The sequence below is a fragment of the Chrysochloris asiatica genome, unplaced genomic scaffold (assembly GCF_000296735.1).
Source record: "Chrysochloris asiatica unplaced genomic scaffold, ChrAsi1.0 scaffold00102, whole genome shotgun sequence".
NCBI classification, from domain to species: Eukaryota; Metazoa; Chordata; class Mammalia; order Afrosoricida; family Chrysochloridae; genus Chrysochloris; species Chrysochloris asiatica.
Genome location: NW_006408620.1, coordinates 8415618 through 8433129, shown reverse-complemented (window position 1 = coordinate 8433129; position 17512 = coordinate 8415618). Strand labels below are relative to the sequence as shown.

General features: G+C 49.0%; 1 protein-coding gene across 3 annotated transcripts in view; it reads right to left on the bottom strand.

Annotated features, from left to right (window-relative positions):
- Positions 1–17512, bottom strand: part of USP7 (ubiquitin specific peptidase 7 (herpes virus-associated)) — a 69178-nt gene that overhangs the window by 6435 nt on the left and 45231 nt on the right. For all 3 annotated transcript variants that reach the window (XM_006867222.1, XM_006867224.1, XM_006867223.1), the window contains exons 6-22: positions 16272–16380; positions 13099–13229; positions 12449–12503; positions 11389–11469; positions 10882–10972; positions 9457–9539; positions 7944–8053; positions 5642–5798; positions 4639–4783; positions 4220–4350; positions 3852–3986; positions 3239–3340; positions 2974–3079; positions 2249–2341; positions 2084–2151; positions 1716–1816; positions 432–585 (exon numbers count right to left, since the gene is read on the bottom strand). In XM_006867222.1, the coding sequence (XP_006867284.1) occupies positions 432–585; positions 1716–1816; positions 2084–2151; positions 2249–2341; positions 2974–3079; positions 3239–3340; positions 3852–3986; positions 4220–4350; positions 4639–4783; positions 5642–5798; positions 7944–8053; positions 9457–9539; positions 10882–10972; positions 11389–11469; positions 12449–12503; positions 13099–13229; positions 16272–16380 (1852 nt within the window). The remainder of the gene's footprint in view (positions 1–431; positions 586–1715; positions 1817–2083; positions 2152–2248; positions 2342–2973; positions 3080–3238; positions 3341–3851; positions 3987–4219; positions 4351–4638; positions 4784–5641; positions 5799–7943; positions 8054–9456; positions 9540–10881; positions 10973–11388; positions 11470–12448; positions 12504–13098; positions 13230–16271; positions 16381–17512) is intronic.

Sequence of the window (17512 nt, the reverse complement as noted above, 5' to 3'; positions counted from 1 at the left end):
AAAGGACTAAACCAAACTCCTTCTAAGACCCCCTGGGAGCCCATGGTTGATGGAGGAGACTTTTACAGGGTATTCAGTTTAATCCTAGGTCCACAGATGTTTTATGTTTGGACGATGTTTTAACGATAGTTAGGAGAGACAATACTTTTGAAGACGTTATGATAAAGCAGCGGTGCTATTAAAAACCAGGCTCTCACCGACCAGATTCTGAGAGGGCTGAAGGGGGTCATCTGAGAATGCCTTCTGTTAGCACGCAAACACAAACATGGCGGGCCCCCTGCAAGTGAGAGTGCCTCCCACCTGCCCCAAATGGTGGGAACGGAACCACTGTCTTCTGGACCAGACTTGACAGGCAGATGAGACGGCTTCTCCCAAAAGCGTTTAAAAAAGAGAGGGGGCCTCTTGGGGTGGGACCTGAAGCTTTCCAATACCTGAAAATAATTCATTCTATTGGATAACGTGACGACGAAGCCAGGGTCGTTGGGGATTGTTTTATCACAGAAAATGACGTCGACGCGATGGTAGAGATCTCGGAAATACTCCTTCGCGGTCGGCAGCTCACTGTTGTCGTTCTCAGGGTCATCCCTGGAAATGAGACAGGTGGTGGGCTGAGTGGGGCTCAGTGTGGACACCACGTCCACCTGTGTCCAGCGAGCTCCCCCTCCCCCACTGCCAATCCTACAGGAGGAAGAACAGAATGGTATCGCTCTTGGGGTTCCCCCAAGGGCCTCATCTTTCTCCTGCGGAGCAGCTGGTGGCTTCGAACCCTTGACATTTCTGCAGTCTCAGGGCAGGGCCTTGCCTGCAGGGGGTCTGAGGTACCGTAATGCTCATGCACGTGCTCTCTCTCGCCCAGGGGGTCAGCTCACTTCGGCTTTGGTCTAAGTCTGAAGGATCTACCATCTGGCTGACCACTGCTCTTGACCTGTGACCTCAGAACCCTGTCTGCCAAGTGCAAAGCATGTCACTTTCAGACCTGCTTGTTTCACGTCCAAACCCACTGCCGCTGAGTTGATTCAAACGCCCTAAAGACCCAGAGGGTTTTCAAGGCTGCGAATCTCTGGGGGAGCAGAGAGCCACAGCCATGCTGGAAGAACTGGAAGGTTCCAATGACGCTTGCCTCACCACTGTGCGGCCAGGGCAGAAGGACTACAGCCCAGAAAGCCCCACGGAACTGCTCTCCTGTCCCCTGGTCCCATTGTGTCATCAGTGATTCCCCAGCACCCTAACACGGCAGCAGCAGCTACACTGACAAAATCACAACGGAAGACATCGCTTTAGTCGGATCCGACTCACGACGACTCTGGGACACAGGATTCCCGAGGCTGCATGGCTCCCCAGCTTTCTCCTCCCAGGGAGCGGTAGGTGTGTGTGAACCGCTGACCTTTCGGTTAGCAGCCAAAGTAGGCACATTTCAAGGGATTGCAGGCAATTTACAGGAAGAAAAACGATTCTGCTACTCCATGAGGATATTCCTTGCCCAGCCCCCTAATGGAGACCACATCCATTATGATTTTTATAAAAATAAATAAGGCACGAGAGAAGAGCTTCAAAGGACAAATGGTCATCACCGCCAATTAGAAAACCGAGAGACTGATCACTGCTGGGCAGCCAAACAAGATACAGTTCAGGGTTCTCGATACAATTCTGTTTCCTGGTTTAAGGACTCATTAAACAAAACAAAGGACAGTGTTCATAAGCACGGAAAAACCTACTTCTGAAACACTATAATGTCACCATCCATGAGTTCATCAAGAGCTTTATCAAGGGACACGTCATAGTCCTGGATTCTCTCTGTTAAGTTCGGTTTAACTTCCTGCAAGAAAACACAGCAAGTACTTAGAATGCAAGGAGTGGCGAACGTTGAATATGCCCACAGAGTAGATAACATGGTTTCCTTGAACACACCCTGTGTTTTCTCTACACCCAACTCGACCCACCTTCAATGCGAACGGAAAAATCTCAACAGGTGGTCCTCAAGATCACTTGAGTCCCCAAGAGCAAACTCAGGGCTAGCTCACCAGTGGTATTTCCCCACCCCTGCTAGAGACTCAATGATTACGGAAAGAGAAGCCGTGCAAACCTCATAGAGGATAAGACTAGTATCTTGGATAAATCCTGCTCTGTCGCACATGACTGGGAGCAAGTCACCTGGAAACAAGGAAAGAAAGGGGAGAAAAGATTCATGGCTGTCGTCTACGATGGCTTGATTAAGATCGACCGAGAAGGCGGAGGCCGTAAGACGTACGTATTTTGCAGGATATTGGTGTGTAGATATGGCCACAGTAATTCAAGCTTCGCGTTTTGGGATCATACATCTTCAAAAATAACATCACATCATCTGCGAGGTTAATGAACAGGCTGTTAGGGTCCCCACACTCATCACAGTGTCAACAGCAAACACAGCACACCTGGCAGCTCTGTGACACTGATACGCTAGTTCCAGCACCTGACAGGTGAGGTGAGCTTTCTCCCAGGGCCGCAGAGATGGGTCCCCAACATCCCACCCACGGGAAGTAATGCCATTAGAGCAGTCAAGAGGGTGGTGGTCTCAACACCGGCACCAACGATGAGCTGGCTCAGGGATACTGGGGACCAAGGTCAATTTCATGGTAGAGTGTCTGGGGCAGAGAAGGGACAGCTTGAAGCAGGGCTTGGTTGTGTCATACACAAAGCTGGCAGGAACAGGATGGTCCACAAAGCCTAAGTATTTACTCCTGCTGTACAAGATCTGTCGACCATACAGGAGACTCGAGTGATAAGCAACACAAGTGACAGAGACCAAGGATATGCCATGACGTCTCCACGCTGCCGCCGCCTCCCTGCCCCTCCTGGAGATCGCACCAGCCCAGACTTAACCAAGCCTTAGCACTGGTGCCAGCTGGGCACTTCTAGGATGGCTCAACACTGTCAGGCTTGGGAGCCAACTCTCCTGCTCAAAGGCAGTCGGGCGCTGCTTCCACGGGCACTTACGATCTTTATCAAACTTGGGCAACGTCGTCCCACTAGCAGCCAGCTCGGGGTCCACTGTCTCCAGGAATATGGTCCAAGGGTTCTCATTATCACTGAGTTCAATCATCTATTTTCAAACAGACACCAACTTTCAGAAGACTGTAGTGGCCTTGGCAATGGGGCAAGTAATTACAATCGAGAAACATCCAGGTCTCTAACCAATCCCCAGGGAAGCACGCTGGGTCCACTACGGAGGGACAGAGAAGCCACTGTCCGCCATACTTACTGTTTTATTACCGTCTGCTTCGTTATCTAACATTGCTGGTCGTTTTGTCCCATTACTCCGGGCTTGCATGGGCCATAACCGAATCTGATCTTGTGGAAATCCCTAATGAGAGAATAAATGATCAGTCAAGAAAACAAGCACAACCTGCATTTTAATACCATACCAATGAATGACGCTGTGGTAATAAGATGGAAACGATCGTTACACCTTGCTCTTTGGATGTGGACAACAGTGACCCATCCCTTCAAGATCACAACTCAGGGCCTGTGCGCATGCTACCCGAACCCCCGCACTGCTGCACCCCCTCAGAAAAAGGGTAGAGGAGATGATGAATATTCATATTCCACTTCCTTCTTTGCAGGTATTACTGGACAATTAGGTCAGGAAGACAGAAGCCGGTTTCTGCAGTCTGTGTACTGCAAAGCCTTTCTTTAACTCAAGACAGGAAATGGAATCTGGTCATCATCGTGTTCTGGGGGCAGGGCCAGGACACAGTGTCTGCATGCCAAAAGGCACTTCAGGATTCTAGTTAGTCTTTCCAGCACTGAAGACTGAAGGTGGAACTGGAGTGCTAGCTGGAAGAAGGGGGACTGGCAACATGGCCAGGACTCACCATGGTCTGGGAGAGGTTCTGGACAAACTCAGCAAGCGAGGAGTTCTTCAACACTTTGAACACCGTGTACTTCACTTTCTCCTCATCGTACATATCATTTCCTTGGTGGCCACAAAACTGGTCCTCAGCGACAATCTGCAAAGCAGCAAGTGATCAGAGAGCAGAGCTGGCCATTGCCACGAAAAAGACGACGAGGCCCCGCAGGTCCCCACAGGGTTTAAACAGTGAAATGCTAACATCACAGACTTTTGTTTCCAAGCAACTTCTGAACAAGGACAGCACTTCAGCCCCAGGCCCTTCACTCATCCCTGAGCAGATAGGACTAGGGAGTCACTTGTGACCCCAAAGGTCCCGCGCGAGTGGCTCACCTGCACTTGCATGTAGAGGTGGGCTTCCTGACGCTCCTTCCGCTTCTGCGCCTCCACTCTCTTCTCCTCCTGCAGCCGCTCCACAAGCTGCTGAGGGATGTCGTGGTCGGTCACAGCCTGGAGAACCTCACCTGCACACACAAACGTGGCGCCCTCGCCTCTCTGCCCGCGGCCAGCTCGCAGCCACCCCCAAGGAAGGACGACAACAGCCCCAGGGGACTGCCGGTGGGTGGGTTCCAACTGCTGACCACCTGGCAGCAGCTGAGCACTCAAGCACGGTGCCCCCAGAACGCCTGTCCTTACAAGGTCCTAACTCTCATCACCGTCGCTACACCAGGCGACTGAGCACAGGGAGTGGGCTGCGGCGGCGTGCTGGCGAGGGTCCCGTGAACGTGGGCAGGGGCCATGGCAGTACTCACTCAGCTTGGATTCCCTGATATAAACTAACATGTAGGCGTTGGTGCAGTGCCGCACAGACAGGTCATCATCGTGCCCTCCATAGTTGTGTTCGATGGCCTCTTCCTTTGTGCACCGTGACACCACGTCATCATCAAACTTACACCACTGTAAAGACAGGCCCAGATACCGCCCACTCAAACCCGTTCCTGTACCCCAACTCTGCCAGTGGAGTTGAAATGTTAGGATGTGGTCACAGAATCCTGTGGGGCATGTTATCCCACCCCATTGCAACAAACAAAAACCAAACCAGCCCACACTGCTTGTCCACAGCAGGTCCTTTCAATTCTCAACTCCTGGACTGCACCGTTTCAGATGGTGGTGAGCTCTCACTAAAGGTGCTCCCTGCACCGGGTGCCATGGGAACACTCGGTTCGCCACTGGCTCAGCCATGCATTGGGGGTCCTGTCCTCATCAGTCAAGTGGGAACCACATCCCCTACGGCCCACTTCAGAGCGTCACAGTGGGGACTAGAGGAGGAAACCCACGGAAACTGGGACCACAGCGGCTCTGATCGCCCCCACACGGATCACTACTTGGCCTTTACACATAGGCTGAGGGCTCGGACTTCCGAGTAGACAGAAAGGAGTCCTGGATGGAAAGGAAGGTGATGGCTGGAATCTACCCAGGGTGGCTCAGTAGACAGACCTCCATCTAACACATGTGCCCCTGAAAACCCTATGGAACACAGTGCTTCTGAAACAATAGTAACCGCTTTAACTAAGTCCAATGTTCATCACAAACAGGGAGATGCCTGCGTAAAGCCACACAACCAGTTACTGCTCACTTTCACAGCATCAGAAACTAATGGGGCAGGAGACCAGAGAACAGAGATACCGCTGAGGCCGAGGAAGACTTCTGGGTCAGCAAGCCCACTGACCCTGAGCAAGAAGAATGACGCGTGGCTTCAGAATGCAACTCCCCGACCCGCCCACACCCGCCTCCACCCACATCCCCACTGCTTACTTTGCCGTCCCCTTTGGGGTTGAGATAAACCACGTAATGTCCGCCATGGTTGTCCCCACTGTGAACCAGGACTGCATGAAGGATGTAATTGGCAGGGTCCTTAGGATCTGTTTTTTGCAAAAATTCATCGAGTGGTAACTGTTCGGGGAATTCAAACCTATTGAAAAACATTTTCAGAGAAAGGCAGCTTTCATTTCTGTGTCCAACATTTCACCGCCGGGCTCTATTGATTACTAACAGGCTGCCTGGGCTTTCGAAGGAAAGGCGTGGAGAACCCTTTCACTAATTTTACAGGTAACCTCAAACCAACTGCCAATGAGTCAATTCTAGTTAATAGCCACCACCCTCACGGAAGCAGCAGTCAAGAAACCAAGTGATGTATTGACCTATTTCAGGAGCAGATGTCAGTTTGAGGACTAAGGCACACCTGACTCAAGCCATGCTGTTTTCAATAGTCTCATATGCATGTGAAAGGTGGACAGCAAGTAAGGAAGACGGCAGAATTGATGCATTTGAGTTATAGTGCTGGAGGAGAATATTAAAAGAACAAACAAATCTGTGTGGGAAGAAGTAGAACCAAAATGCTTCTTAGAAGCTAGGATGGCTAGAGTTTGACCCTCATACTTCAAACATGTTATCAGGAGGGACTAGCCCCTGGAGGAGGACATCATGCTCGGTAAAATGCAGGGCAACTCCAAGGAGATGGACTGACACAGTGGCAGCATCAAGGGGCTCAAGCTTAACAACAATTGTGAGGATGGTGTGGGTCCGGGCAGTGTTTCATTCTGTTGGGCATGCGGTCCGTCTGAGTTAGAATCGATTCACTGGTCCCTAGCACCACCAGCACCACCACATACGGTTTCCCACACCGTAAACCTACGCAGGAGCAGGCAGCCCCATCCTTCTCTCGTGGAGCTGCCGGTGGGTTTAAAGGGCCAGCATCAAAGTCAACAGCCCAATGCCTAACCCAAGCACCACAGGGCTCTTTAACCTCTACTTCTTATTGTTGTTGTGTGCCGTGGAGTCGGTTCTGACTCATAATGACCCTGTACAGGGTTTCCGAGGCTGTAAATCTTTATGGGAGCAGAAAGCCTCATCTTTCTCCCACGGAACAGCTGGTAATTTCGAACTGCTGACCTTGCGGTTCCCAGCCCGATTTGTAACCACTACGCTACCAGAGCTCCCTCTACTTAACAAGACAAATTCACATAAAGTTAGATTTACACAAAATATGAACTCGTCATGGCGGTCTGACAGTTTAAGCTCATGGGCCTCACACTACAGCCGATCTTTTGATAAATGGACACCCTGGATTGTTCAGATGTGAGTGATTCTGAATGTAAGTGAATGATTCTGAAGGTCCAGGAGTCAGACCACGAGGCGATACTATAGCTTGAGAAACAGGACAAAAATCAGATTTGGAAAAGGGAAGGAGACAGCTCAAAAGGCATCAAGGCTGGGCACCTTGGTTCGCCAGAATGGGCTTCATACAAAAGTATGGCTTTACACAGGCAAACGCAATCTTTGGGGGTGCCCACTGAAAGCTGCCTCCAGGGACCAGAAAAGACAGGGAGGTGGGGTGAGTGGGGGGCTGCAATCAAAGCAGAAAGGCACCTGCCCTGTACCTGGTATTTCAAGGATCTAGAATTCAACACCTGAGACGGGACACACTCCCGCAGACGGCAGCACTTTGAAACATTCTAGCACATTCTATGAGTTCATAGCAACTAAGATACTGTCAGGTACTAATGAGCTCTAGAGGGTCCCTGGTGGAGCCCATGGCGAAGTGCTCATCTGCTAACATAAGGTCCATCCTTCAAACCCACCAGCCGACTTGCTCTGTGGGGAATGATGAGACCTTCTGTTCCCATAGTGTAAAGCCTCAGAATCCCTGTCCTATAGGCTCACTTGCTATGGAGACAGAAGTGACTTTGATGGCAGTGAGTTTGAGTTGTATTTTTTCATTTGTCTGTTTCCTATTTACAGAATACTATTTTGATAAATAACACTAATGTCAAATTTTCACATCTGAGCTTCAACTGCCTTCTGGCCACAAACAAACCAATGCTATCGGAGATGCTGGTGAGAACAACACTCACGAAGCGGCAGTTCTGTCTTCAGGAACTTTAACCCACCACAGCGCAGAGGGGATCTGGGATTGACGACCTGTGACCAGGGTATCCTCCAGGGCTTCCCTCCTCCCCCCCGAAGGTGACACTTCTTGGGACCCTGAGGATGAGGTGGGAGAGCTGAGTACACAGAGACAAGACCCCACCCCCGCAGGCTGCAGGCCATCCATTACCGATCATTGATCTTGATGTTTTGGTCCGTCTGAGGGTCGTACATAAATCTCATCAGTTGTAGGTGCAACACTGGTGGTAACGTTAGGAACTTCACACCTTTCTCGGCTTCCTGAACAATGGAAGAGAAATACAAAGTTAGTTCACCTCGCCGCCTTGTTTCTCAAAGCTTTACAGCAAGTGGTGGTGGGGAAGGGGCGGGGGGCCTTTCTCTGGTTGGCACCCTGGCTCCTGCTGTTACAGGGCACGTGACACAGGCGGGCTTCTAGCGAAGGGGACGGCGAGGAGGCAGAGGCCTAGCCACGGCTGCTGTCCAAGACCCTGGTGAAACATTACGAGAACTACGGAACCGCACAAAAACCGAGGCCAGCGCTGCACAATGACGCCTGGGGGCAGTGGGCTTCCGGTCCAAGGGCTCGCCCGTGATGTTTCTGTGCCATGTGCTGGGGCACACTCCATGCATACTCTAAAAGAGAGATTCTAAAGCTCTGACCAAGCAGCACAGGGTTTCTGTAACTGCAGTCTCTGGTTTACAGGAGTCCGTCCAGGCCAGCCCTGACACAAGGCCTCGGTCTTCCCAGGTCAACTTTTCCTTCTGTGCTAGCCCTTGGTGACCCCCACCATTGGGGCCTCACATCTCGTCTGGGGTTGAATTTCCACTGCAGACTTTTCTTCTCAACTGTCACCACCTGCCAGGGAACGGGAGCCTGGAAGGTGGGCAGCTGGACCCAGGCACACCTGATTGGCCATGTTCTTTGCTGAATGTCAGTACTTTTAAGGGACGGGGCATCTCAGGAATGACGAAAAAACCAAAGCCAAGGAACCTACTTCACACAGAGGAACAACCTGCTCCCACGGTAACGGGAAAGAAAAGGGCTCTAAACGACACACTGTGTATCCCGATCTCAAAGTATCCTGGTTGACACAGGTGGCTCTCATGAGCTGACCACATTGTCCGGCAGCACGTCAGGTGTCTCTGTTCTAACTGCTGTTTGCAGAGTGACCTTCTGATCTGCCAGGCAGGACACGTGACTCATGAATTGGCAGCTTGTTCACACAGCCCAGGCCTGTCTACATCAGCAACTTTGTTTGAAGGGCGAGTCAAGGTCATGAGCTTGCAATGTGGACCCTGGGCCCACCTGTGACTGTGGCCTTCCCAGTCCAGTTACAGCCACACTCGGGCTACCACCAGGGCCTGGCACTCGCTGCGCTGCTTGCATCTCCAAAGGAAGAGGCAGGGCCACCATGTCCCTGTGGCATGCACAAAGAGCCATTTCTCGCACAAACAGTAAACACTACGCAGGTACCGTGGCTAACATACTCCCACTATCAGCACTGACGTCATCAGGTGGGGGGACCCTGACACACAGACCCTTGGGTCTCAGGACAGAAGCAATGCCCAGAGCCTTTGCCAACAACACCCTCTGAGCACGGTGAGGGATCGCATGCAGAACACCAAACAAAAGCACACACCCCACAGGGCTGCGGAGTATGGGATTCACCGAGAGGGCTTACCTGCAGGCCATGTTCCCCGGCATCGTACTTGTTGTCACCGTCCAGCTGTTCGACCGCCACATAATCCACGAAGGAATCAAAGACTAAAGAGAGAAACAGAAGTCAGCCAAAGCAAGCACCGAACCTTCGTTACCAACGCAGTTAGTCCAGGGATGAACTCTTTCGTATATATGCACAAAGGGGCATCCCAAAGTTCGCGGAATCATTCCAGGAGCTGTTTATTCCTTTTTTCCATGAAAGTTCTGAAGCGTCCTCCTACACATACACATAAAACCACACAGTCCAGAGCCATCGAGTCAGTCCTGACTCACAGCAACCTCACAGGGTACAGGGCTGTTCCAACACAAGGTTTCTGACACTGTACAGTGTGTGACAGGTGCGGTCTTGTCTTTCTCCCACAGACAGGGCGGTGTGCACACATGTGCAAACTCGAGTACTAGAGACGAGAAGGGGGAAGTGAGGCTGCTCAGGGGAACTCTCGCCCTCTGCTAAAGACGGTAGCTCAGTGAGCCATTCCCACTCACGAACAGGTGTGAAGGCTAGGAACATGGCTACGCCTCTCAAGGGTGTTCCTGATGGTTTTAATAACATCATCAGGTAACAGGAAAGTGCAAGTTTTAAGCACAGCACTTATTTTAAGGGCACCGCTTTTGTAAACCAGCATGAAGATGGCCCAAGAATCAACAGATACATGGAAGAAGAGCCTAGAAAGAGACCCATACAACTAAGACTGCGGACTGGCGGCAGAGGCGTGTTTCAGAGCGAGGAGGAAGTCTGGCAGAGCAGTGAGACATCCACATTGGGCTGAGGTGTCCCAGCACGGAACTCTTTCAGGGGGGCTGTGTCCATGGCGTAAACAAAATAATACAAGTTCTGGAACCCCAAAGAACTACTGTGACTTTCAGGAAGGTGACCGTGTTTTAGGGCTAGACACAGTGAGTTTCGCTAAAAGTTAATTCTGTGCACCCCACGGCAGTATCATGAGGGTAGAATCAGGATGCACGCAGGGTGAGAACACTGGTAATCCCAAACAGAGCAAGTGTCCAGAGGACAAAGGACGGGAAGGACAACTTGTCTTCTGGTCTCGATGGACTGAGAGGAGCAGATTCTCAAAGAGATGAAATGACCACACTCCCTACAATTCTGCCAACGACCACATCTAAGACACGTAAACTTAGGGGCTGGGCCCTCAAGATCAGTGTTTACTGGTTTCCTCTGGTGAGAGGCGGCGGCAGCTGTGAAAGGACAAGGCTCTGGGGACTTGCGTGTGCCGGTTGGTGCTCTAGTCTGTGACGTGTGTAACACTTAGAAGCATGTGAGCTTTAGAACGCTACAGCATCCATTGCCCTAAAGAGGACTCGTCTAAGCGAAGCATAAAGCAAAGCTGAGGTGACCCCAAAGCTCATGGACTCATGACACACTTACTGTTCTTTTTCCCTTTTATACTGAGCTGGATGTCATAATAATCCTCTCTTCTATCAGACCGGTAATCTACTTCCTTACACTGGATGTAGGACTACAAGAAGGAAGAGAAGACCACGTTATGTACTGGTAGTGAGAAAACACATACACACATACACATTCACATCTCTCTCTGTGGGGGTGTTGTGTTGCTGTGGGGTCTCTGTGTGTTTGGGCCGCGTCTCCAGCGCTTTTCACCACCTCTATGTATGTGGCTCTGTTGTCGTGTTGTTTTTGCATTTTGGTGTGCGCCTCTCGTTGTGCGGTTTTTGACTCTCCGCTGTTTTGCCGGGGAGAGATGTGGGTTTTTGTTCTTGTGTAGATTTTTACCGTCTGAGACCCTCTATAGGGTGTCTCTGTGTGTGAGCTGTGTCTCCGGGGCATATCACCACCATATATATATATATATATACACACACACGTATACACAGTATTTTAAAAAATCATTCTTTGAGACTGGTCAGCACATACCACCATTTTGCCTCTGAATAATTTAGGAATGGTGCCTTCTACACAAGTGCCTTTCATCTTATTTTCCACATTATCAAGCAACTGAAAAGAAAAAAAGTTGGGGCTTTAATGAAAAAAGAAAACATGCATGTTACACTCAAAACAGTCTATTTAGAAACCTGACAAGGCTATTTTAATGGCCAACGAAATTCTAGATGAGACATACTATTATGACCCTTGGCATGCAATTATTAAAAACTTACGACAAAACCATCTTCTTCGATTGGGTATTTACATTATTGAAAAAAAGAAGGAAAAACCCTCTACACGTAGCAGTTGAGATTGCGCTCTTTCATAGCCTTTGGGATGAATGGTCTGCCGTGCCTTTACAAGCACTGTGTATGTATATATTCACTGTAGCTCTGTGCAAAGTCATGTAAATTAAGCACTGAACTTCACTTGCAATGGTCCACACCAAGGGATTAATGAGGTTGAGGAGCCTGTCAACAGGACTGACTGGTTTATCCATGGATACTTAATGAACTGGATTCAATCCAGCCACTGCTGCAAAAAAGAAAATACACCTTGCCCAGCCAATCGCTTTGAATAACCATTCCATGTTTTATGTGTGTGTGTGTGTGTGAGTGAGTGAGTGAGAGAGAGAGAGAGAGAGAGAGAGAGAGAGAGTCTCTCTTCCTGGAGGGACTAGGACCCCTACAAGTGGGAGAACCAGAGGAGGATCTACAGTCATTGTCTGGATCAACGCAGGACAATCGGGGCGGTAGCCTAAGTCAACTCACTGTGTCACATTAAGAATCAGCTTCTATTTCCACTCTAGCCACCCTGAACACCTGAAACAGTATGCCACCTTTGTTTCTTCTCTCTGGCTTTTAAACTAGATGGCGTGCCGGCTGTGTCTTTCTAGCCTGATTTGGTCCTGTGTGAAGATAGGTAGGTGTTGTTTCAACTATAGTTGACGGAAGGATGAAGGAAGCCTGTGGGGTTGACTCGGGGTACTGGCTTCCGATGCGGCTTCGGATCTGAGATGTCAGAACTATACAATTCATGGCTTGCAACTTACCACACGACACAGCTCTTGAACATCATGCTGCATGAAGCTGTCTAAAGTCTCCCACCTTTGAAAGAAAAGGAGCACAGAACTTAACCTCCCAAAGTGCACAAGAGAGGGTTACAAAAACCAAAATGGTGAGTAATCAACCACTGTGCTTCACTGCATTTATGAATGGAGACTATGTGTGAGAGGGGGTTGTAATTCAAACAAGAAGGGGCCCCAGTGGTTCAAACCCACTAGCGTTCTGCGGCAGAAAGCTGAGGCAGTCTGCTTCAAGAGAAGACTACAGCCTTCAAACCCAAAGGAGCGGTTCTACTACATTCTGAAGGGTTTCTATGAGCTGCAATGGACTCCTGGGTCCATGAGTTTCATGGATCCATGGACACTAACGTGTCCACATTGTTTGGATCTTGGTCCTAAGGAAAGCAAGCAGACTGGGGACGCTGCATGTGCTCTCCTTGGAAACTTAAGTGGTGAATCAAATTCTTAAAGAGCTTTGGTTTCCACAGAGGTGACGCCAAATACAGTGACAGAAACACTGGGGGTAATGAAACGGCAAACCTGCGTATATGTGAGGCCCACGCTCTGCCTCCTCCAAGCCTTCGTCCTGACAAAGCAAGGAGGCAGCCGTGTGGGCAGGGCCGGCTTTGCACACTTACCCGAATGACTTGGTTAGTTTTTTGGTTCCTACAGGTTTGTCACTGTGCTGCAGTTCATAGAAGACCCTCTGCAATGCTAAAGGGACGCTCTTAGATGAATCGTCGCCCTCTGTTGGCATCATGTACACAGCCTAAAAGAATCGATGAAGAAATCAAGAATTACACTGTACATGAAAGGGACCATTTGGGAAAACACCAGGGCGTAAAGGTCACTGCTAGGGTATTTAACTGTGGTGCTGCAGGATTGGCACTGGGCTGCTCACAAGGTCAGCAGTTCAAACCCACCAGCCGTTCCTAGGAAACCCTAACCAGGGTCGCTATGAGTAAGAACAGACTCGATGGCACTCAGCAACAAATAGGCCAAGAATATTCCATTCACACACACACACAAACTCTTAAACTAAACTCCCTCTTGAAACCTTGTAAGCCAGTCACTTTGTGCCTTTATCGCCCTCTCATTTTCAGTAGCCAACGTCTAAGTTGCCCGTCCCTATCTACCCTGTGTACAGAGCGGATAGCATTGATATTTGATGTGAAGACTCCTTCCGTTTCTGTTGGTATTTTGAGCTACTACCTCCATGAATAAGGTCAAATTCATCAAATTGTAGCAATTTGCCATCGTTTCCTTTATCAAAATTATCAAGTCATCGAGGCTAGGTCAAATGGATACTGTCTGCAAGTTTGGGTGTTCTTGTGCATCTCCTCTCACTTCATATCAGCTGAATGCTTCACTCTCAGCTCTAGCCCTCTGTGGCTATGTCTTTGTCGATGGTCTCAAGTGTCCCCAGGTCTCACCACACTTTGGACCAACCAGTCCTTCCTCTTCTCTTGCTCATCTCCAGGTCCAATGGGAGTCTATGGAACATGGTTCAACTCAGCCCATTTCTTCATTGCTGCCTTTCCCTCTTTCACTCACCAGTACACCAATGTGGTCACCAAGCAAGCTTACATGCCTGCTCATGTGTTCCTTCTGAGCTTCCGTCTTAGAGGGGGGTTTGTCCTAAAGGAATTAGATTGCTTGCCTTGATGGCTTCCCAATGAACAACTTGCTTATTCTTGTAGTAGCCAGTCATGCTGACACTTTTGTTTTGGGTTTTTCCTGATAATCTTTCTATGAAGATTTATCTTCTGTTGCTCTAGCTGTTCCAGGCTGGTCTACTTGTCTTTGCAAGTTGGAATGTCCCACCTCATAAGGTTCTGGATGAGACTCAGGATTCCACCTAAGGTCCTATACTCTGCAAAAGCTTTGTAAGAGGTCTATTTCACTGGGCAAGTTCTAGAACCCCTTTCAGGTATTCCAATCAGTTATAGGCTGAAGACGGGCTTACAAGTTTTCTGTAATCATTTTTCAACATTCCTTTCTATCCCACTAAAGTGTCCATTTTATAATAGTAGGCAAGGGAAACCAATTCATAAGACAGTCAAGCATTTTAGCATTATTTCTCCTCTTCAGACTATGCCTCGATCCCTGTATCACAGAGCCCTGTTGTTCCAAGGTTGAGCATGCATCACTATTTACCTCTGTCCCATTTAGCCCATTTAACCTGTTCTAAGTGTTCCCCTTATCTCTCTTGTTCTTCCACCCCCTCCCCCTTCTTGTGTATCGCCCTCTCCAACACCTGAACTATGATGTGTCTGCCCCCTACCCTGTGCTCTACCGTCACTTCCATCCACCTCCTCCAACAAAAATATTTTTTAAAACTCAGTTAAGTCCTTAGACACAATTAAGAAAACTTAAGAAATTTAAAACAATTTTTTAAAGTACCTGTAACTTATCGGATGCCCTGGTGGCCCCGTGGGTTAAATGACAGGCTGATAACCAAAATGTCAGTGGTTCAAACCCAACAGTCAATCCATGGAAGATACGGCTCTCTGCTCCATGAAAGATGGACAGTCTTGGAACCCCTACGGGGATCCTCCACTCTGTCCTACAGGGTCACTATGGGTCCGAATTGACTTGATGGCAGTGTTCTTGTTTTTATAATTTTATGGTTTATAGCTTTTCACCCAATGACAACTACTCTTATTTCACACTTTTGAGCAATATCTAAAGCTTACCGCTAGGTGCAAACAAAAGATTTGATACAAATTTATAAGCTACTAATATGTGCTGTGGGCTAATGCGTCAGACAGCAAAGTTGTCTGAATAGCAAGGCTGGAGGTTCAAGCTCACCAGCTGCTCCTTGGAAACCCTATACAGGGTCGCTATGGGTCGGAATCGACTCGACGGCACTTCACAACAACAACAATATTATCCATGGAGTCCTGGTGTGGCACTGTGGGTTAATGAGCCAGACTGCAAAGCTGTTTGAACTGCAAGGTCAGTGGGTTCAAGCTCACCAGCTGCTCCTCGGAAACCCTACACAGGGTCGCTGTGAGTCAGAATTGACTTGATGGCACTTAACAACAACAATATTATCCATGGAAATCCTGGTTTAGTGTTGTGGGTTAATGCACTGGATTTCAAAGTCGTTTGAACCACAGTTGGCAGTTCAGGCTCACCAGCCACATCTCAGAAAGAGGGTCGTTTTGAGCCAGAACAGACTCGACGGGCTAGCAACATTATCCATACCCAGCTCTCTCCATTCTCAGCTGCAGGGGGTAATTCCTAACATAGTGCCTGAGAGTGACTAGAATGGTATGGTGAATCTCACCAGCCAACCAACCAACCAATCAACAGTTCGATCAAACACCAGGAAATCCTTACATTACAGGTAACTACAGAGTCTACATGAAGCTCAAGGGAGGTGCAGCTATAGTTTTTGTTAATATTGTAAGTTCTGTCTGTTAGTAAGTGATTATCAGACTTTGCAGCCAGTGGTTTTTCTAACTGGATGGCTTTTCAGATGCCACATCTCACATCTTTTACATGAAACCACCACCTCTCCCTTGTGTTATAAAATGATTTCTTAGGCGAATCCATCCCAGTTAGGTGGGTCACATTATGAGTGGTAGTATGAGTTTTCATCACCCAAGTACGGGGAAGCAGTTAAGAGGCAGATAGATGCCTCCGGGGAGTGGGGTGGGGAATCTAAGTAAGGGGCTCCAGACAGAGCGCCCTTCTTCAGAGTCTGTGTGTGGGGGTCCAGGGAGGGGCCTCTGCTTGTCTCCTTAATGTGCCCGAGCAAGGAAGCTGAGTGGGAGGCTGGGGGACATCAACACGGTCCACTGACCTTTCGTAGTTGGTTTGTGAAAAACAGAGTCTGCAGCAGGCTGTTCATGTAGCAGGTTGCTCCCTGGTTCTTTAACCCGACGTAGCCCGTGTGCTTCTTCGAATCCCACCTGAAAGACCAGTGGAGGTGAAAGTCAGGAGTTTGTCAAATCTGAGGTCAGGGGTCCACAGGACTGTAGCTCCTGGGCTTGTGGAAGCAGTGGCCACTTGTGCCGTGTGGCCCCAGGTATAGAGCGCTTGCAGGTGTGTGGAGGTAATTAATAAAGAAATGTTACACCGTCAGGAGTCCTGAAAACCACACTCAGAAAAAGGTTTACATGATAACATGAGGCTGAACTGATTTTGACAAAACGGAATCCAGAAATGTTTTGATTGGAAAGACTAAAAAAAAAAAAAAAAAAAAAATCCAGACTACTAGCTAGATGGACAACAAAAACACCACCACCACCATCAATTAGGAACACCCACCCACGTTCACGTGGTGCTGCAGGATACACACTGCACTGCTAACCAAAAGGTCAACGGTTCAGACCCGAGCCGCTCCTTGGAAACTTGATACAGGGTCACTATGAGTTGGAACCACCTGGACGACACTTAACAACATGTCTACATACAACCTAAGCATAGGTTTTAAATGTCGGCTGAGAAGATTGATTCCTGTTCTTCAAGTGGAAATTCATCCAATGAACGCTCATAAATCCTATTTAGAATGGACTTCTCTTGCATTAAAAACTACAGTACCTCTGACAAGGTAGAGCTGTTGGAAGAATCTGAAGACAAGTTCAACTGCTCCAGGCAGCATGCCCTCAGGCCTCGGAAACGAGGACCCCAGGGTTGGGGCCATCCCAGCATCAGCGCACAGCATCACCCACAGGGTGGGCTACACGTGCAAACACAGGGATCCTGGGAAAGAATCTCCAAACCTTCAAAGTCTCCAAAATGCTTTGTTGCTGTTAAGTGCTATCAGGTCGGTTCCAACTCATAGTAACCCTGTATAGGATTTCCGCGGAGTGGCTGGTGGGTTTGAAGCGCCGATGCCTCGTGGTTCAAACTGACCTTGCGGTCCAGAGTATTATCCTGCAACACCTTAATCCCAAGTTTCCTTTTGGAATGGAGACACTTTCCATCTGATACTAACTGGAGGGCATCTCTCGTCCCTATCTGTCTGGACATCCTATCAGATGAACCATGAAGGCTGGAGATGGAGCTTATATTCCAGAGCTCCAGCAAGTAAACCTGCTG